The sequence below is a fragment of the Heterodontus francisci genome, chromosome 11 (genome assembly GCF_036365525.1).
Source record: "Heterodontus francisci isolate sHetFra1 chromosome 11, sHetFra1.hap1, whole genome shotgun sequence".
NCBI classification, from domain to species: domain Eukaryota; kingdom Metazoa; phylum Chordata; class Chondrichthyes; order Heterodontiformes; family Heterodontidae; genus Heterodontus; species Heterodontus francisci.
The window spans coordinates 68,078,795-68,100,257 of NC_090381.1; the positions used below are offsets into that span (position 1 = coordinate 68,078,795).

General features: G+C 43.3%; 1 protein-coding gene across 2 annotated transcripts in view; it reads left to right on the forward strand.

The window, feature by feature from the left end:
* The window catches only part of si:ch211-51h4.2 (uncharacterized), a 374,380-nt gene that overhangs the window by 240,723 nt on the left and 112,194 nt on the right, over nucleotides 1–21,463 (forward strand). For both annotated transcript variants that reach the window (XM_068042238.1, XM_068042237.1), the window contains exon 13: nucleotides 9,613–9,655. In XM_068042238.1, coding sequence (XP_067898339.1) covers nucleotides 9,613–9,655 — 43 coding nt within the window. The remainder of the gene's footprint in view (nucleotides 1–9,612; nucleotides 9,656–21,463) is intronic.

The following is a 21,463-nucleotide window of genomic DNA, read 5'->3' on the forward strand; positions in this document are numbered from 1 at the left end:
AGTATAAAGAATGGATATAATAAATTCTAGGTGCAGATTTAGTGCTAAGACCACCGCTTTTTTGATATACATTAATGACTTGGATATTGGAATACAACATTTCAAAATTTGCTGATGATACTAAACTTGGAGGTGTGGCAGACAGTGAGGGGAATACAAATTGACTGCAACAGGATAGAGATAGGCTAGCAGAATGGGCAGACAAGTGGCAGATAGAATTTAATACAGAGAAGTGTAAGGTGATGCATTTTGGCATTTTCGCCACACTACCAGAAGGACGCGGAGGCTTTGGAGAGGGTACAGAAGAGGTTTACCAGGATGTTGCCTGGTCTGGAGGGCATTAGCTATGAGGAGAGGTTGGATAAACTCGGATTGTTTTCACTGGAACGACGGAGGTGGAGGGGCGACACGATAGAGCTTTACAAAGTTATGAGCGGCATGGACAGAGTGGATAGTCAGAAGCTTTTTCCCAGGGTGGAAGAGTCAGTTACTAGGGGACATAGGTTTAAGGTGCGAGGGGCAAAGTTTAGAGGGGATGTGCGAGGCAAGTTCTTTACACAGAGGGTGGTGAGTGCCTGGAACTTGCTGCCAGGGGAGGTGGTGGAAGCAGGTACGATAGTGACGTTTAAGAGGCATCTTGACAGATACATGAATAGGATGGTAATAGAGGGATACGGTCCCCGGAAGTGCAGAAGGTGTTAGTTTAGGCAGGCATCAAGATCGGCACAGGCTTGGAGGGCCGAGTGGCCTGTTCCTGTGCTGTACTGTTTTTGTTCTTTGAGGAGGAAAAGGCAATATAGATTAAATGGTACCATTCTAAAGACAGGTGCAGAGGGACTTGGGGTTTATGTGAAGCATATAACAACGGCAGAGTGGTTTTGATGGAAGATTTTAACTTTCATATAGATTGGGATAAACAGACCAGCACATGTCAGAAGGGTAGTGAATTTCTTGAGTGGGTCTGGAATGGTCTTCTGCAGCAATATGTCCTAGATCCAACAAGGCATCCTTTCTTAGATTTAGCAATGAGCAGATAAAATTGGTTGTCGGGGCTGTTACATAGTTGGCTCTCTCCTTGCGCTTCTGTCTTTTTCCCTGCCAACAGCTAAGTCTCCTTGACTCACCACTCTTTAGCCCTGCCTTTATGGCTGTCCGCCAGCTCTGGTGATCACTGGCAACTGACTCCCATGACTTATGGTCAGTGTCACAGGACTTCATGTCGTGTTTGCAAACGTCTTTAAAGCGGAGACATGGAGAGCCGTTAGGTCTGATGCCAGTGACGAGCTCTCTGTACAAAGTGTCCTTGGGGATCCTGCCATCTTCCATGCGGCTCACATGGCCAAGCCATCTCAAGGACCGCTGGCTCAGTACGGTGTATATGTTGGGGATGTTGACTGCCTCGAGGACTTCTGCGTTGGAGATACAGTGCTGCCACCTGATGCCAAGGATTCTCCGGAGGCAGCGAAGATGGAATGAATTGAGATGTCACTCTTGGCTGACATATGTTGTTCAGGCCTCGCTGTCGTAGAGCAAGGTACTGAGGACACAGGCTTGATACACTCGGCCTTTTGTGTTCCGTGTCAGTGCGCCATTTTCCCACACTCTCTTGGCCAATCTGGACATAGCAGCGGATGCCTTACCCATGCGCTTGTTGCTTTCTGCATCGAGAGACAGGTTACTGGAGAGTTAAGCCTAGGTAGGTGAACTCTTGAACCACTTCCAGAGCATGGTTGCCAATATTGATGGATGGAGCATTTCTGACGTCCTGTCCCATGATGTTCGTTTTCTGGAGGCTGATGGTTAGACAAAATTCATTGCAGGCAATCACAAACCTGTCGATGAGTCTCTGCAGACACTCTTCTGTGTGGGATGTTAATGCAGCATTGTCAGCAAAGAGGAATTCCCTGAAGAGGACCTTCCGTACTTTGGTCTTCGCTCTTAGACGGGCAAGGTTGAACAACCTGCCATCTGATCTTGTGTGGAGGAAAATTCCTTCTTAAGATTTGAACACATGTGAGAGCAGCAGGGAGAGGAAAATCCCAAACAGTGTAGGTGCGAGAACACAGCCCTGTTTCACGCCACTCAGGATAGGAAAGGGGTCTGATGAGGTACCGCTATGCTGAATTGTGCCTTTCATATTGTCATGGAATGAGGTGATGATAATTAATAGCTTTGGTGGACATCCAATCTTTTCTAGTAGTCTGAAGAGACCACGTCTGCTGACGAGGTCAAAGGCTTTGGTGAGATCTATGAAAGCAACCTAGAGGGGCATCTGTTGTTCACGGCATTTCTCCTGTAGCTGTCGAAGGGAGAACAGCATGTCAATGGTGGATCTCGAAAGCCACACTGTGCCTCAGGGTAGACACACTCAGCCAGCTCCTGGAGCCTGTTTAAAACGACTCGAGCGAAGACTTTCCCCACTATGCTGAGCAGGGAGATTCCACGGTAGTTGTTGCAGTCACCGCGGTCACCCTTGTTCTTATAAAAGGTGATGATATTGGCATTGCGCATGTCCTGTGGTACTGCTCCCTCATCCCAGCACAGGCAAAGCAGTTCATGGAGTGCTAAGAGTATAGCAGGTTTGGCACTCTTGATTATTACAGAGGTAATACCATCCTTCCCAGGGCTTTTCCACTGGTTAGAGAATCAATGGATATCACTGAGTTCCGATTTTGTTGGCTGTTCGTCCAGCTATTCCATGACTGGCAGAGACTGTGCTGCATTGAGGGCGGTCTCAGTGACGACATTTTCCCTGGCGTACAGTTCTAGGTAGTGCTCCACCCAGCGGTCCATTTGCTTGCGTTGTTCAGTGATCGTGGTCCCTGATTTAGACTTAAGGGAGGCGATCTTCTTGATGGTTGGCCCAAAGGCTCTCTTAATGCCATCATGCATTCCTCTGATGTTTCCGGTATCTGAGGCCAGCTGAATACGACTGCATAGGTGTTGCCAGTAGTCATTTGCATAGCGCCTGGCTGTTCTTTGTGCAGCACTTTTGGCTGCTTTGAGTGCTACGGATGTTAACTCGCTGGGGGCTTTCTTATAGTTCAACAGTGCAATGCGCTTAGCGGCTATGAGTGGTTCCAGCTCTTCAAAGTTAGATTGAAACCAGTCTGCATTCTGCTTCTCACGTTTGCCATAGGTGGTCATTGCTGAGCCATAGCTGGCGTCTCTGATGTGGGCCCACTTGGTCTCTGCATCCTCTGTAGGAGTGTTTTGAAGGGCTTTTTCAAGGGGAGGGGGTGGGGGGAGGGGGGAATGGGGAAATATAAAGAGATATAAACAGGTTATGTGAGTGGGCAACAAGGTGGCAGATGGAGTATAATGTAGGGAAAGTGTGGAGTTATTCAATTTGGTCATAAGACTAGAATAGCAGAATATTTTTTAAAAGGCATGAAACTTGTAAATGTTGATGTTCAGAGGGACTTGGGTGTACTTGTACAAGGAACACAAAGTTAGCATGCAGGTACAGCAAGCAATTAGGAAGGCAAGTAGCATGTTGGCCTTTATTGCAAGGGATTGGAGTAACAAGAATAAAGTAGTCTTGCTACAATTGTACAGGGCTTTGATGAGACCACAGCTGGAATACTGTGTGCATATTTAAGGAAGGATATACTTGCATTGGAAGCAGTATAGTGAAGGTTCACTAGATTGATCCTTAGGTTAAGAGGGTTGCCCTATGATGAGAGGCTGAGTAAATTGGGTCTGTGTTCTCTGGAGTTTAGATAGAGAGGTGACCTCACTGAAACTTGCAAGATTCTGAAGGGACTGGACAGGGTAGACATAGAGGTTGTTTCCACTGGCTGGGGAATCTGAAACACAGGATAAACATATAAAGAGGATGATCACTTAGGACTGAGATGAGGAGAAAATTCTTCACTCAGAGGGTTGTGACTCTTTGGAACTCTCTACCCCAGAGGATAGTGAATGATTCATCGCTGAATATATTTGAGGTTGGGTTAGACAGATTTTTGGTCTCTCGGGGAATCAAGTGATTTGGGGTGCGGTGGGAAAGTGAAGTTGAAGCCCAAGATCAGCCATATGGTCTACTCTTGCTCCTATTCCTTATGTTCTTATGTTCACCTTCCCTGCTGCTGGCAAGATGGCATGGTGGCAGGAAGATGATGGGCATGCCATCCCTGCGCCTTCCTGTACCATTTTATAGGCTGCCCGATCTCCATGCCCATCCCTAGAGGATTGGTAAAATCGAGCTCTAGGACTAGCAGTGCACACACAAAAGGTGGTAGAAGTTTGGACTGTCTTCTGCAAATGGCAGTTGATGCTAGGTGAATTGTTAATTTAAATCTGAGATTGAAATTTGTTGACAGCAAAGGTGGAATCTGTGGCATTAAGTCACATATCAGGCATGATCTCATTGAATGGCTAAATGTCCTTCTCCTGTTCTTATGTTCCTATGACTTCGTTGTTCTCCAGCTGAGACTCCAGAGATCCCTTCCCTTGGCTGAAAAAAGCTGTAGAGTGAGAATTCATCAGTCCATTATGAAAAGAAGTGTGTTCGATGAACATCACGTATATGTTCATGCACTGAGGTTCCTCTACCAGGGTGTGTGGTATATGATATAGGTCTCAATTCAGTAGCTTTATATGCTGTTACATAATTGTGTAGATCAGTGGAGCACCTGGCAGCTTCATTGCACAATGCGACTATTTCCCCCACATCCCCCCATAGCAGCATCCATAATGTTGTGCCACCTTTTCATCAGAGGCAGAGACTGCAGTGCTGGACATCTTGGACAGGCCTGAGAGAAGCCCTGCCTTCCGGCCTTCAGACTCTTGGGTCCAGGTTAAAGCCAATACACTTTTGGTGTTTTCAGGTTCTTGTGAGCACCACCATTAGATCTGACATTCTGCTGATCTGTGGCTATCCAGAGCCTTTCCCCATAGCAAATTACCCATTTCAGTACAGCCGGGTCCACCTCGCTGACAGATGGAATTCAAGTTTCCCACCCCACTCCAGCTCAGGGAGTTTAGGGGCCCTCAAGTTTAAAAATTACTTTATAATAGCTGTAGATCTGCCATCAACTAGATATACATACAGTTACCATGGTGCTACTTTGCCTATCTAATTCAGAGTTGCAATTTGTGTCTTGGAATTCAATATCAGGTAAGTTGGGTTATTGCTTATGTTATGGAGCTGTTATTTTTATTGAATTTTAAAGTTTACTTTTTCATGTTTGTTATGGATGGATATTTGAGGAACTGGGCAATTTCTGGGTATTACTTTTTGGGACTCACCCCATGAACAGTCATTGTAATTTTTTTAAAATTAGGAGTGTTTCAAAACTTATTGCTGAAATCTGTTTTATAATTTTTATAAAATTCCGTGCAAGTTTTTATAAAAATGGCTGTAACTTATTGCTGCCCACACATCTTCCTAAGGCAATGGTAGAAATCACATTTTAGAATTCAATTATGTAGTTTAATGATCTTGCATCTGCCCAAAACCTGTGGATGACCGCTGAGAGAATGCTGCAATCGAAAGCACCAGAGGTTTGTTTGGAACCAGAAGTCAGTAGAGGTTGTCAGAAAAAAAAGATTGGTATACAACACTCCTAAATCTCATAAGCTTTTAAACCATTTCAGATATGATGAACGAATGTACAGATGGAAAAAATACTAAGAAGCCACAGGGCCTCATTCAAGGAGTGCTGATGACATATCATAGCACGATCCATAGCAAAAAATGACCTTCCAGAAGTAGATCTGTGTCCCCTGCTGATAAAATGACATCGTAGCTAATGGCATCCTCGTGTGGGAATCAATGGAGCGGAAAACAAGACATTTTCAGTTTCCCATCCAAGCTTTGCATATTAACAGCATCACTTCATAATTTACATGCTTGCTAATGCAAAAACTGCACATTACTTTACAGCTGGGTAATTTATCTTTTGATAAATAACCCACAAGTTACAGATCGATAGAAAAAGGCAGCCACATTCAATATCCAATAAAGAAGACTATTATTTATTTACACTAAACTTTTTATAGTTGGTATTTTAAATCTAAATTGCTGATTTGTAAATTTTACTTAAAATTAGTGCCTGATACTTTATTACAGAACTAAATTGAGAAGTTTAATATTTTTTCTGCAATTTTAACTAATGAACATTTGAAAATTATTTATATATTAACTTTTTCTCTTAAGTTCCCTTAACCCTTTCACCATGCCTGGATGTTACATAACCCAGGCATCTACGCATACCATTCTATAATTGTCCACTAGGAATGAACATGCATGTCCCAAGTGAATTGAGTTCTCATTTTCCTTAGCACTCTTGCTGCCATTGATGAATCTTCCTGTGTAGGTACTAATCTACAGATTATGATTTGGATAGGAAATAGGGGGGATAAATTACTGAAGCCATCAGCACCCTATGTCGTAGCAGTAAAGAACAAATTAGATCTTGAGCTGTATAGTCAGAGCAATAGAGTGCAACTCTCAGCAAGTGATTGTGATTGCACAGGTGGGATTGAGCCACCGAATTATAAGGAGGACATCTAGGCAGCGGGAAGTATGCGGCAAAGGCAGAACTAATCAGAGACAGGATAGTCGTCGGCATAGCGATGAATCCTTGTCAGACCTGTTGCAATCCAAGGAAGACCTTGCACTGGAAAAGGCATTTCAAATTGTAAGACAGGCTGAAGTTTGCAAACACTAGGGACATCCTACAAGCTGAAGACAAGCCGTGGATGAGAAGGAGTCCAATGCCTGTACAGCTGGTTAAGCTAAAGCCAGGGAAACACTTCGAAGGACAGAAAAAACACACAGGTGAGAAGGTGCATGACAAAGGAAAACCTTGCCTACGTTGTGGAGCCAAGACCCGCAGACGAGTGCAGTGCCCAGCAAGTAAAGCTGAGTGTTTTAAGTGTGGAAAAACTGAACACTATAGGAATATGTGTCATAGCAAAATTTCTTTGGTTAAAAGTACAAAGCAAAAGACCTTCACACAAACTGCAGTGAATCAAGTACAGCAATACCCACAAGAGAGAGAACCAGGAGAGTTCTTGGGAGAAATCAGTAATCCAGACCAATATTTCTGGATACGTGAATGGACACCTCATGAATTTTAAGCTTGACACAGGCTAGCATCACGGTATTGTCTGACCAAGAGCCTTGGGTGAAGAGACATAACCTGCAACCAACAGATGTTGTTACAGCCAAGGCGGGAGGAGTGCACTGTTTGTTCTAGTTCCACTTCTCCACAGGTCACAACATGTATTTAAATTTTTTCCCCACTTACCAACACGGTCAATCACAGACTCTATTTTTATCCCAGAATAAAATACACCAACCAGGTTTCTTTAATAAACAACAGATTATCAGCTTATTATAAAACAAGTCTTAGCCAGTAATGAATAAAGCATAAACACACAGATTGAAATATTAAAGTTCCCTTTTTACTTTCGTCCCTCACACTCTCTCACACACAGACACACACTGGCTAACTGGAAAAATAAAAGGGATTTTTGTTTGGAGCTCTGCTACAAAAAAAGGCAGACAAAAAAAAAAACACTTAGGCTGAATACTTGCTCATTCTTCAAGGAAAAAAAAGACATGGAAAGATGTTCTTTGTTTTGGTTTGGCGTCCCAATTGTGTATAAATGGCTGTCACTGGAATCTTCCTAGAACAGTTCTTTCCAGGCAATGTTGAAGATCAGTTTGGGTAGGTTTTCCAAGAGATGCAGCTACAGAGACTTCAGATAGGCCTTACAGCAGAAATGTGGAAACAGGGGTTTCAGTTCCCACACATTCAATACGCAGGGTTTCTTCAAATACAGGAGGAAAGAGGAGACTGACACACTGGATATGCAGGGTTTCTTTCCAAGAGAGAGAGATGAGCTGGGTTTTTCTTGGCAAGCAAAAACCAACAGTTGTTTGTAACAATTCAAAGTTTAGTTTAGTTTAGTTTAGAGATACAGCACTGAAACAGGCCCTTCGGCCCACCAAGTGAAACCAAAAACATTTCAGAAGTCAAGCCTCCTGACCTCTGTAAATCTTGACCTGTCACTTCTATGCAAACTTCTTCTCCAAATCAAACAACAATCTCCCTGCTGGTATTTTAACTGAAAACAGGTGCCTTCCAGTAAGGGCTTGTTTGCAAGCCAAGTCCAGGAACCTTCTGGTGATTTCTTCTTTAAAAAAACACAAAGTTCAGCATCACTTCAAGCTTCCAGATAAATCAATACCATAATGCAACTATAAGTCCTTAAAAACAAATTTTACAAAAAATATAAAAGCAGTCTCGTAACAATATACAGTTGCATGTTCCATGCAGGACACAACTGTGAGTAAAAGGCAAACCCCAAGCAACTCTTCAGCATAAAGGAAGACAACTGTCAGAGACCTTATACGTCTTACACAATCAAGAATTTTCGTTACTGAGCAGGAATGCATGCTTAGAACTGCAGTTGATTAAAAAAGTAGCTGAAGTCAAGCAAACAAAGGTAAACAAATTGTCCTTCCAATCGTCAACCGATGTGTTATCAAGGGCAACCGTAGATCATCCATCACAGGAAGACGTGAATTTCGTAGGTGACATAGAGTCATACTCACAACACACAGCACAAAGTTGGCCAGCAAGCACACAGAAGTTGCAAGAAATACGACAAGCACAGAGAATAACGAAGAGTACATTCGCATTAGACAATATTGTACACATGGGTGGCCACAAAAAAGTACAGGAGGGAGAACAATGAAGATATTCCATAAGTATAGGAAATTCTTTATTATAATTGATGACTTATTAGTTTACAACAACAGAATTGTTATTCCTGCTGCAATGAAATCTGATATCTTAAATCGATTACACCAAGGCCATTTGGGTATAACGAAGTGCAGAGCAAGGGCACCATGTTCGGTTTGATGGCCTGGGATACCTAAGGATATCGAGACCATGATCAGCAACTGTCAGAAATGCGTGATACAGAGGCCAGAACAGCGCGAATCACTGTTGACTACCCAATTTCCAACCAGAGCTTGGCAAAGGCTAGGCATGGATTTATTCATATAAATAAAAGCAAAATACTGCGGATGCTGGAAATCTGAAACAAAAACAAGAAATGCTGGAATCACTCAGCAGGTCTGGCAGCATCTGTGGAAAGAGAAGCAGAGTTAACGTTTCGGGTCAGTGACCCGATGTTCCGATCTCTTTCCACAGATGCTGCCAGACCTGCTGAGTGGTTCCAGCATTTCTTGTTTTTATATACTAGCTTAGGTGGCTTGCTGAGAGTATATATAGTAACTGTAAATATTAGAGTTGTTAGTTAACCTTTACCTTTCTCTGGAATGCCTTACAATGCTACTAATACGAATAGCACTAAACCCAACACAAACCATCTGATTTTCATTCTGTTTATTTCAATGAAATGAAAATCCAGGTGGTTGTACAACATGTGGGCAACCCACTCTGCCAGATTACCTCCCATGCAGTAAAGATGAAAATTTGCCTGTGCTGCTTAATTTAAGTATTGGAAATGTCTTAAATCATAATCTGCTGTTGGTCATGCATTGCTTAGATTTTATACTAAAAAGTCTGCCATTATAAACCAGCTTGTATAGATTCTAAAAATGTTTCTTGTCTTTTTTTCTTTCAGTTCAGAAAAGGCAGGAGAAATAGCCACAGTTCCACTCACAAGAGTAAGTGTCCCTTAATCTATTTGTTACCTCTTTAAGCATTAATTAAGATATTGTTTAGATTAAGAAAATGGTGAAGTGATGACAATGGTGAAAGCATTCAGTTTCCAATTCCTAAATTCACAATATAATTTTTGCTAAAGTTTCACTTGCATGCACATTTTTATGTCCTTTGCTTTGTGTGGACAGGATGATGTAGAATTATCTGAAAAATGCAGTACACACGGGATTTTTAATGTCCACTATTCTTCAAAGAGCCCAAGTGCGTGCTCTTGTGAAAATCAACAACAAATTATATTTATACAGCACCTTTAACATAATAAAACATCCCAAGGCGCTATACAGGAGCATTGTAAAATGAGGTATGACACCAAGCCACAAAAAGAGTTATTGGCCGGAATTTTACGTTTGGCGGGAGGCCCCGCCCATTGGCCAAAATGTCGGGGGCGATCCTGCCTCTGCCAGGCCTGGGGAGCCACCCCATGATTTTACGCCACCCAGGCCCTTAATTGGCCTTGGGTGGAACTTCCACCCCTCTGAGGCAGGAAGTCCTGCCCCCAAGAGCTGCTGCCCATTCAGCGGGCCGGCATCTCTCAGTCCCAGCAGCGCCACCAGAAGCAGTGGCCACTGCTGGGACTGCAGCCCAGCCGAGGACATGGAGCCAGGACTACAGGTAAGTTTGGTTTGGACTGCACCCATTTTCGGCAACAAGAGGGATGTTGGCCCAGGAAACATGATAAGTGGGGACAATTGGCGAGGTGAGGGGGGGCAGTTGGTGGAGGGGGATGTTGTGCAGTGGGGGTGTTTGGGCCAAAGGGGGGGCCCTCCATGGGGCACAGGGTGCCCTATCAAAAGGGCCCCCCCATCCCACAAGGAGACTGCCAGGTTTTACTTAGCGGCCTCCTAGGGGACCTCAGCCAGCCACCCGCCGCTGGTAAAATACCAGCGGTGGCGGGAGGAGGCCCTTAAGTGGCTGTTAACTGGCCACTTAAGGGCTTAATTGTCCTGTGGTCGGCGGGCTATTTCTTGCCGCCACCGCCCCTCCTAAATTTGCAGCGGGGATGGGAAGGTTTTGGGAACGGCACCCCCGCCTCCCATTCAATTTTATGACGCATGGAGCTGGTGCGAGAGGGTAAAATTCTCTCCATTAGGTCAGATGACCAAAAGCTTAGTCAAAGAGATAGGTTTTAAGGAGTGTCTTAAAGGAGGAAAGCAAGGTGGAGAGTTGTAGGGAGGCTGTTCTAGAGCTTGGGTCTTAGGCAACTGAAGGTGCAGCCACCAATGGTGGAGTGATTAAAATCAGGGATAGACAAGAGGCCAGAATTAGAGGAGTACAGATAGCTTGGAGGGTTCTGGGGCTGGATAGGGTTAGTGAGGCCATGGAGGGATTTGAAAACAAGGATGAGAATTTTAAAATCAAGACGTTGCTTGACCGGGAGCCAATGTAGGTCAGCGAGCACAGGGGTGATAGGGAAATGGGACTTGGTGCGAGTTAAGACCGGGCAGCAGAGTTTTGGATGACCTCAAGTTTACGGAGAGTAGAAGCTGGAAGATCAGCCAGGAGTGCATTGAAATAGTCAAATCTAGAGGTAACAAAGGCATGAATGAGGGTTTCAGCAGCAGATGAGCTCCGACAGGGTTGAAGTCAGTCAGGCGATGTTGAAAAGGTGGAAATGGGTGGTCTTAGTGATGGCACGAATATGAGGCCACAAGTTCATCTTGGGGTCAAACGTGAAACCAAGACTGCGAACATACTGGCTTAATCTCACACTGTTGCCAGGGTGATGGATGGAGTTGGTCGCTAGGGAATGGAGTTTGGAGCGGGGACCAAAAACAATGGCTTCCGTCTTCCCAATATTTAACTGGAGGAAACTTCTGCTCATCCAGTACTGGATGTCGGATAAGCAGTCTAATCATTTAGCAACAGTGGAGGAGTCAAGAGAAGAGGTGGTGAGGTAGAGCTGACTGTCGTCAGCATACATGTGAAAACTAACGCTGTGCTTTCGGATGATGTCGCCGAGAAGCAGCATGTAGACAAGAAATAGTAAGTGGCCAAGGATAAATCCTTGGTGGACACCAGAGGTAATGGTGTGGGAGAAGGAAGAGAAGCCATTGCAAGTGATTCTCTGGCTCCGATTAGATAGATAAGAATGAAACCAGGTGAGAGCTGGACGACAATCGAGAAGCATTGGAGGAGGATGGTGTGGTCAACCGTGTCACAGGTTGAGAAGGACAATGTGTTACTACCGAGGCAGGAGGAGTGCACTGTTTCTCTAGTTCCACTTCTCCACAGGTCACAATATATATTAAAACATTTTTTCCAGTTACTGATATGGCCCATAATAGACTCTTTTCATCTCAGAATAAAATACACCAACCAGGTTTCTTTAATAAACAACAAAATTAGCAGTTTAATATGAAATGAGTCTTAACCAGTAATGAAGCAAAGCATTAACACACATATTGAATTATAAAAGTTTCCATTTACATTCGGCCTCTCACACACAAACTCCAGCACACACACACACACACACACACAGGTTAAGCAAAAAAACAAAGATTTACTTTTTAGAGCTCTATTACAAAAAAAAGACAAAAGAAAATACTTTGGCAGATACTTGCTAATTCTTGAAGAAAAAAGAGAAGATATGGAAAGATGTCAGATGTCCTTTGTTTTGGTTTGGCATCCCAAATACATGTAGATGGCTATCACTGCGATCTTCCGAGAACAGTTCTTGTCTGGCGAGATTGAAGATCAGTTTGGGCAGACTTTCCAGGAAAAATGCAGCACAGGGATTTCAGGCAGTTTCTTACACTTGCTTCTCAGAGATTAAAAATTTGGCAGGTTTTTCAAAGAGCTGGAACAGACTGAGTTGGGGTTTGCTCTCTTGGCAATTTTTCTCCAACTGTCTTCAAACCATTGTCCATATCTCAACTCACTGTAAGTTCCAGCATCTATGGAATCTTTTTCAGTTTTAAAACATAAATCCTCATAATTTAACAACAAAAGAGAGAAAGTTTACCTTTATCACAATCACACAGGATGTCATTAGTGTCTTTGTTAAAAGCTGTTTTGGTGCTGTGGTAGGGACAGAAACCTGATTGGAGGGATGCAGACATGGAGATCTGAGAAAGATGGGAACGGATTTGGGAGGTGACAACACGTTCAAGGACTTTGGAGAGGAAAGGGAGATGGAGATGGAGCAGTAATTTGCAAGGATGGTGGGGTCAAGGTTTGGTTATTTTGAGGAGAGGGGTGGTGATGGCAGATTTAAAGGAGAGAAGGACAACAACTGAAGAGAGAGAACTGTTTACAATATCAGCTAAAATGGGGACCAAGAGGGGAAGTTAGGTGATCAGTTTAGTGGGAATAGGAACTCCTTATAATTTGCTCAAGAGCAGTTAGTCGTTTCCTGTGTGCAGATCCACCATGTGTTCCATGCTGTCGTTGTGATTGTATGCAAGTTTCGACTTCAAACATAAGAGCAATAGTGATTGAAACAAAAGGGATATTTTTCAAGTTGACACTTCCAGCAAGGACCCTTACCTATCAGCAGTTCAAATCAGAAATTTGGGCATCCGCTGATCATGGTTTTCTGACAAATGGTCAGGAAATTGTTATAAGTCATGCTGACTTCCTGATTTCCATTACCAACAGATAAAGATCACTGCTAACAGAGCAGGCTCTTAAAACTATCTACAAGGATAATTCTATTCTAAAGTATTTTATCTATCCCTTCATGGTGTATAAAATGTAATTTATGTAACTTAGTTATTTTTACTTCTATTACATTACTCTCTACATCTCACTAATGTTTCTGTGCCTGTTACAATTTTGGGTTTTTAATGCCGTATATTTCCTTAACGTCACTGGTTACTCCCGTAAGTGGATGCTGCATTGAGAATGAACCAGAACATATCTTTATCTGTTCAATATAACAAGAACCAGGGATTGATCAGAGACCCTTTCTTACTGTATTTACCAGAATATATCGTATGCTGCTGTGTGATCTCATCTTTGTTAGGGGGAAGAGTATACTCATTAGACTCTGGTTCAAACTACAAACCGAGAGCCAAAATGTGTTGATTATTAAACAATTAAATGAACAATACTCGGTAAAAAATAGTATATTTATATAGCAATTACAAATTCTAGTAATCTTGTAAAGTCAGAAATAACAAAGAGGTTACTCTTGTGTTAACTTCCAACATTAAACTGACCCTAGGAACACGATTTCTTTACTTCTTACATGGCTGCGAGCTATGGGAGTCACTGGCCCACCTCTTGGCCGGAAATTTACGGCTCCCACCCCCCCATCCGAGCGGGCTGGTGTTGGTTGCGTGGGGGGGGGGCAGTAAAATTGAGTGGGAGGCGGTGGGGTGGGGGGAGCCGTTCTGACACCTTCCCACCCCCGCTGCAATTTTACACAGGACAGCGGTGGCGAGAAACGGCCCGCCTACCCCAGACCAATCAAGGCCCTTAGGTGGCCAATTAGCTGCCATGTAAAGGCCTCTTCCCGCCACTGCTGGTATTTTACCAGCGGCGGCCGGGCAGCAAAGGCCGCCAGAATGCCACCAGGTAAAACCTGGTGCTTTCTTGCGGGCTGGAGGTGGGCTCTCATGATTGGGCCCCCTGTGCCCCACAAAGGGCCCCGCCCATGGCCCAACCAGCCCCACTGGACAACACCTCCCCCCCTCCCCAACTCCTAAGCGACCACCCCTTGCCTCACTGGGGCCCGGCTGGTTGTCCCCGGCAAGGTCCCCAAAACGTAGCTTTCTTCTGGGGCCGTCGTCCCTCTTGGTTCTTTTGGGTGGGCGCAGTCCCAGCAGTGGCCACCACTCCTGATTAGCCAGCAGCTCTATTAGGCAGGACTTCCTGCCTCAAGGAGGTGGAAGTCATGCTCAACGCCAATTAAGGGCCTGGGGAGGGAAAAATCCCGGCGTGACTCCCTAGGCCCGGCGGAGGCGGGCTTGCTTTCGACCTTGAGGCTGGTGGGCAGGGCCTCCCGCCCAACGTAAAATTCCGGCTCTTATCTTGTTGGGTTTCAGACTGATTGCCATTTTTGTGCAGTACCAAAACAAGATATAGGGCTGAATTGTTAGGTCCTGTTGGGGGCAGAAACAGAGGCAGACAAGTGATGAAAATACCTGTACCAGCCAGCGTGTCGGTTGACCGTTGCCATTCCCTCCGCCAGAAAGATTCACCAGGGTAGGGAGAGGGCAGTCCTGAGAAACCGCCCAATCTGCAATTACAGTCGTTTAGCAGCTCATTGTGAGCTCATTGAGGGATATGTTGAGATTTTGGTGGGAGCGCACTGGTTGCGTGCTGGATCAGGGGCAACCAGGTGTGTGGAGGCGAAATCACAGTGGGGAACCAGTCATGGCCACCCCAACAAATTAAAAGGGAGAAGGGTTCAGAGGGGACTCGTCTATTGGCACACAGGTGCCATTGGGTCAACGCAGGTTGCAGGGAGAGTGTTGACTAAGCACTCAGGCAGTGCAGGTGGTCATTATCCCCCTGGCATCACGGGAGTGGTCATCTTGCCAGAGCAACTAAGGTCATTGAACCTCTTCCAGCACTACATTTGGTTCCCCCTGATCACACCCCATCTGCTCACCGTGATCCAGGCCTGCCTGGTCTGGTAGGGTTGCCTTCTCTTGCCATCAACAGGAAAGAGTACCTCACTCCTCCCCCTCATTGCCTCAAGGAGGACCTCCAGGTTGGCTCCGCAAAGTGAGGGGCAGCCCTGCCCTGGGTTCTAGTCCTCTCCTTTCCTACTATATGTGTATCCTAGCAAGTAACTCTGTAAAATGTCACAGTAATGGCTGCCATGGTGGGTTTAAATTAGGCCCTTTCTCTTTCAGACCAGCTACTGTTCCCGCTTCCCAACCTCTAATTGGCTGCCCAACTCATCCTCCAGCCAATTAAGAGGCCGCCCCCATGAAAATGGTGGCCTGTGACTACTTCCCTCCAGGGGTGGGATCAGGACCTGAAACAGTTGCAACGTCCATTTCCCAACCCTAAAAGGAAACACAGGCCTATAGTTTCCAATTTATTTGATGCTATCTCAGAGCAAAAGGAATTATAAACCTTGAGCCGATTTTAACCCAGAGCAGAAATCGCACAGACTAGGGGAGCATCAAACCCCCAACATCATCTGCATGCCCCAAGTAGTTGCCCATCCAAAATAGGCAGAGGCAGAATGTCAAGCAGCAAGAGGTCACCAGCAGTCAGTTAAATCATATGGAGGTGGTTTTGGGAGGGTCCTGAGCTTAGGATTGGGCAGGAGGGCCGGGAGCCTTCAGCATGGAGGATCTAAACTGCTCCTCCTGGTCCCACATCTAAAGCTTTAAAGACTTAGCTGCTTGGGCCTCTTTGTCTGAATCCTTGTCCCACTTTCCTCATCTGACAGGAAAACCACAACAGCTTCCTCGCTCAGGCCATCAGTTATAATTGCATTCAGGGCTTGACAATGGATCCCAGACTGTATATTCAGAAAGGACCTAATCAGCTTTATGTGATGTCTTTGCTGCCTTTTTAAAAGAGCAGGTTAAACTAAAAGTAGCAGGAATGGCGTAGAATATCAGCAGGTAAGTCTCCTGGTCAAATTTAACTGCTTGGATCCTAGGTAAGTAGAATTAAATTCTCTTACCTGCATTGGATGGTCAGCCATAGTGTTCAACTGGATGTTTATCCACCAAAATATTGCTGTCAATCAAATGTAAATAGAATCATAGAATGATACAGCACAGAAGGAGGCCACTCGGCCATCACCCCTCTGCTGGTTCTTTGATAGAGTTATCCAATTAATCCCAGTCCCCTGCTCCACAGGACCCTTGTATTTGAATGGAATGGCTGAATCAATTTTGGAGAACCCGATAATCTCTTCCAAGCACTTTTGATGATCTGAGGCCAGTAAACCATCCATGTTTATCAGTGCCATTGGAATACCAGACCATAATGGATTTACTCTGCACGTTGAGAAACAGGTTGCAGTAACTAGCCCTGTGTGCTCTGTAACCTACTACAAAGAGTCTAATAACTAATCCACCATAGACAAAACTGATCCATTTATATCACAGATCATATAGCTTTTTTGCATCCGTTTTTAACATTTATTGCCTCACGTATACATCTGTCCTGTGCCACTCTTGTGTAGTACTAATGTATTATCTTTGTGCTACTTTTCAAGTCTTGAATTCTTGCTCGTCTGTAGGCAAGTCCTGCAAGTTGTATACATGTGACAGCAATAGTGGCTATAACTTAAAATCTTTTTGTTTGGTGTTCTTAACACATGTATTATTTTTCAAATTTACTGGATTTATTATTACCATGACATCTGTGAAAACTTAAATGCGTTAATCTCCAGGTCCCTGCAATTGTGATTCAATGAAGATGAAACATTAAGTATGATTTGTTTATAAATAATTCATTCTCTTAAGTGGTCTTGACACAGGTATGCATATATCTTTCTCAGAAGCATCTTTTCATATTCCAGATATGATGGTAAGGAAAATAGTAGCGTTTGGTCATTTTAACATGGGCTTTCAAATGTAGTTAAATGATGCAACTCACTTTCCAGTTTATATATTTTTAGGTGATAAAACCAGGTACTACAAACCTTGGCTCACATTATTCAGATCAGATCAGAACTACATGATAATATATTGCCTTTACTTACCTTGTTGCTTCTCAAATATAACTCTAAAAACATCTAATCAAATTGTGGAGTTCAGTCTTCTTGTGTTAGTATTTTCTTCTTTTTACCGTTTGGATTTATTGGTAATGTTTTATATAAAGAAGTATTTTGCATGTTGAGAAAACTTTATACAGTGTGTAAACAATACTAATACTGTAATTTTATCAGATTTTCTTTTATTATCATGACGTGCCAGTCAGATTTGTATTCAGTAGCCTTTCCTGTTAAATTGGCTTTTAAAGTAAAGTAAATGAAAATAATAAATTTTAAACAGTTATAAAAAAAGAGGTGGCAGATGTACTGAAGGTAAAATAAAGGTGTCAATTTTAACACATCTTCCTGGTGGGAACGAGGCAGGTGAGCTGTTAACATCAATTTAATTTCACTTACTGACCCATTCCCACTATAATCATACTGGCCTCCATTTAAACTGCTCACATCATTTTGATGGCTGAAGCACTCACCAGAATCGGGTTGGTGTCTCATGAGTGCATGCAAAATAGGGTTGTATGATATAATTAGGATCCCAACGTAGTTTAATTCAATGGGCCGGAAGCCCCTCCCACCAGCCAGGCCACTGAGTAAAACTGCACAGGATTCACTTCAGGTACTGACTGACTGACCCATTGGAAAGACTATTTAAAAGGGCAGTCAGCTGCAGATCCTCAATCGTTGGAATTTGTGTGCTATTGTACTTAATGGAGTTCCAAAGAGTTTAGGAACTTGAAGATTGCTTATTTCTGTTTCTCTTTGCCTTATTATAAATAAGCTCCCACTGTTTATCATGGATGCTATTTTTGCTTCATTACTTTGAATGAAGTATTTGTGGAGGAAGATCAACAACAACATACATTTATATAGCACCTTAAACATAGCTTCAGAGGAGCATTATCAAACAAATTTTGACACTGAGCCGCACGAGTTATTAGGGCAGATGACCAAAAGCTTGGTCAAAGAGGTAGATTTGAAGGAACCTCTTAAAGAAAGGAATTTCAGAGCTTGGGGCCTAGGCAGCTGAAGGCACAGCCATCCGTGGTGGAGCAATTAAAATCAGGGAAGCTCAAGAGGTCAGAATTGAGGGCCGCAGATATCTTGGAGGGTTGTACGATTGGAGGAGATTACAGAAATAGTGTGGGTCGAGGCTATGAAGGATATTCAGTGTCAAAATTTGTTTGATAACGGTCCTGTGAAGTCTTGGGACATTTTACTACGTCATAGGACTCAGACCAAGCTAAAACTGGAAATAAAACAGAAAATGTTGGAAATACTCAGCAGGTAAGATACCATCTATGGAGAGACAAATCGAGTTATTGGCCCAGATTTTGCACCGATAATGATGGCAGAACTGTCCGCATTCACTGTCATTACTCCACTAAAACTTGCAGTCACTTTGGAAGTCCGCACATGCACGGAATAACGTGGGAATCCAGAGGTTGCTGCCAGTGATTCTACACTCTTCCAGAGGGTGTGCAGTTGATGTACCCCAAACTGCAATTCTGAAGCAATCAGTAAACTGTTGAAAATTTCCACTTTTACACAGTTAGTCTTGCTGCAAAAACTCTTGAAAAAGTTACACCTTGTTGAATGAGGTACAACTGGGTTTTTAACAGCATGCTACATTCATAACTACCGCTAAACACCCTCACTGGCCCTGAAAAGCTCATATTATATTTGTGCAATGTCAAATTTCACCATTATGATTAAAATTCCATTTTTTAAAATTAGTTTATCTTTATTTAGCTTCTCTCAATCTAATCATAATTATTTATTTCACTACCTGAAAATGTAAATTAAAGGTGAAGTGATTTGATGTTTTAACTTCCTGGTCTGCTGTCTGAGCATACTTCACTGTGATTGGCTGCTTGCCCTACTTACTGACATCACTGCTGCTGGATTGCTAATGATTCCTTTGCCATGGCACTAGAATTAAACTGCCATCAGGAAAGGAGAAATCCATGCCTTAGAGATCACAAGATCTTTGGACAGCTTCCTTCATGGTCAGTGGCGAACACTATTGCTTTGCCACTGACCACAAATCTAGCCAAGTATTTTAGGTTTATGATCTTCTGTCATAATTGGAAAAAGTTAGAGGTGGAACAGGCTTTAAGCAAGTACAGAGTCAAGGAAAAAGGGGAGGGGACGAAAAATCAAATCTGATAGAGTGGAAGGCAGGAGAGATTAAATAGGAAAAGGGATGATGCAAGGCAAAAGGAGATGGTAATTGGACAAGAAAAGAAACAAAAAAATGGGTCTAGAGGAGGTGTAAATGGAAAAGGCTAAAACTAGATTGGCTGTCACCACCTCCTAGGCATGCTACACTGATACCCTCTGTGGAGGTGGTGTACTGGATTGCCATGGCTCCTTCGCTTTTTCAAAAATAAACATGATACCAAAAAAATGGCAATGCCAGAGCACTTGGCACAAAGCTTCATGAAGAAAAACAGAGAAAGAACTAAAAGAAACAGAAAATGTAGATAAAGTCTCAAAATACAGCTAAAATTTTTACTTTAGGACTCTGTAAATACACTTCCATAAACAATACATCCATTTTATAAGTGTGTAAATGGATGCGTGCAATACAGGAGTAAGCCTTAGAGATCACGAGATCTTTGGACTGGCCCCGGCAACTCCGCGTCATCTACTTCTGTTCTGGGTTCTACCACCGGGCCTGGGTCAGAGGCTACTGCAGTACCGGCAGACCACCGCTCGCAGTGGCCACTGCCAATACTGCTGAACTGCTGGCCCTCTGATTGGCTGGCAGTTCTTGGAGGCAGGATCCTGGTCCCTGTAAAACCTTTAAAGAGACAGGGATCCTGCCTCCTAAAACTTTGAATCAAAAAGACTAGAGGATTGCTCAGGGGGGACATGAAAAGGCAGCGGCGGGGTTCCCCACCTTTTCAGCCTGGCGCCAGGAGCCCCTTTTCCAGCACAAAATCCAGCCCATTGAATTTCTTTTCCTTATGTGTTCTTTCATTTACTGCCATCTATTGGCAAAAGATGGGTGTTACAAGAGCCATTTTTTGTAAGGATGCACTGTTTTAAGAGATGCTCCAAACCTATAGTTTCACAATAGTAATATGTTCATTTAGTGCATAAAATCAGATTTTTAATTTAAATACATTTCCATGCTACTACTATTAATGAATTTAATTGCATTAAACAGTAGTGTAATTTTTATTTAAAACTGTTAGCAGTCACTGAGCCATTCACAAATAGCATGTAATTGATTTAATTATGCAAATATATCGCCTTGCAGTTACAGCCATAAATTATATAGACAGTACAGTATTTGCTGCATGGGAGTTATTTCAACAAAGTAATCTAATTGAAGACTTCTACTTTCACAAACCATAAGAAGAAAGCTTAAATCATTTGAACCTAACAATAGGTTTGTACTTTTCATTGTAATATTTTTGAATGACCCCTTACAACTTTTAAGATGCTGCAACACATTTGAACCTTGGTCAGGTCTCACTTGGAATATTGTGTCCAGTTTTGGTTTCCTCACATGGTGGATAATATTGAGGCTTTGGAAATGGGACAGAGGAGGGCCACTAGACCAATTCCCAGTATAAAGCATTGTAGTTATCAAGGTAGGCTAAAAGAGTTGGGACTCTAAACTTTAGAGAAGTGTAGATTTATCGGTGATTTGATTGAGGTTTATAAGCTGATGAAGGGAATAGATTGTGTTCTAGTTGACAGTTTTTCCCAACTAAATAGGTTAGGGAAGTTGAGGCGTCACAATTTTTATTTGTGTTAGACCAGATCTAGATCAGATGTCAGGAGGTGGTTCTTTTCCTAGAGAATAGTAGACTTCTGGGACAGGCTGCTGGCTTGTGTAGTGGGCACTGCATCACTCAATTATTTCAACTGAGAGCTGGAACTTTTCAGGTTGGGGCTGACATCACCTCTTACAAAAGATAGGTAGGTTGTAGTGATTGCCTGGAATAGCTTTGGTTGCTTAGATGGGTCAGAGAGGAATTTATAGGAACATTATAACAGGAGTAGGCCATTTAGCTCCTTGAGCCTGTTCCGGCATTCAGTGCGATTGTGGCTGATCTGTGACCTAACTCCATATACCTTCCTTTGTTCTGTATTCCTTAATACCTTT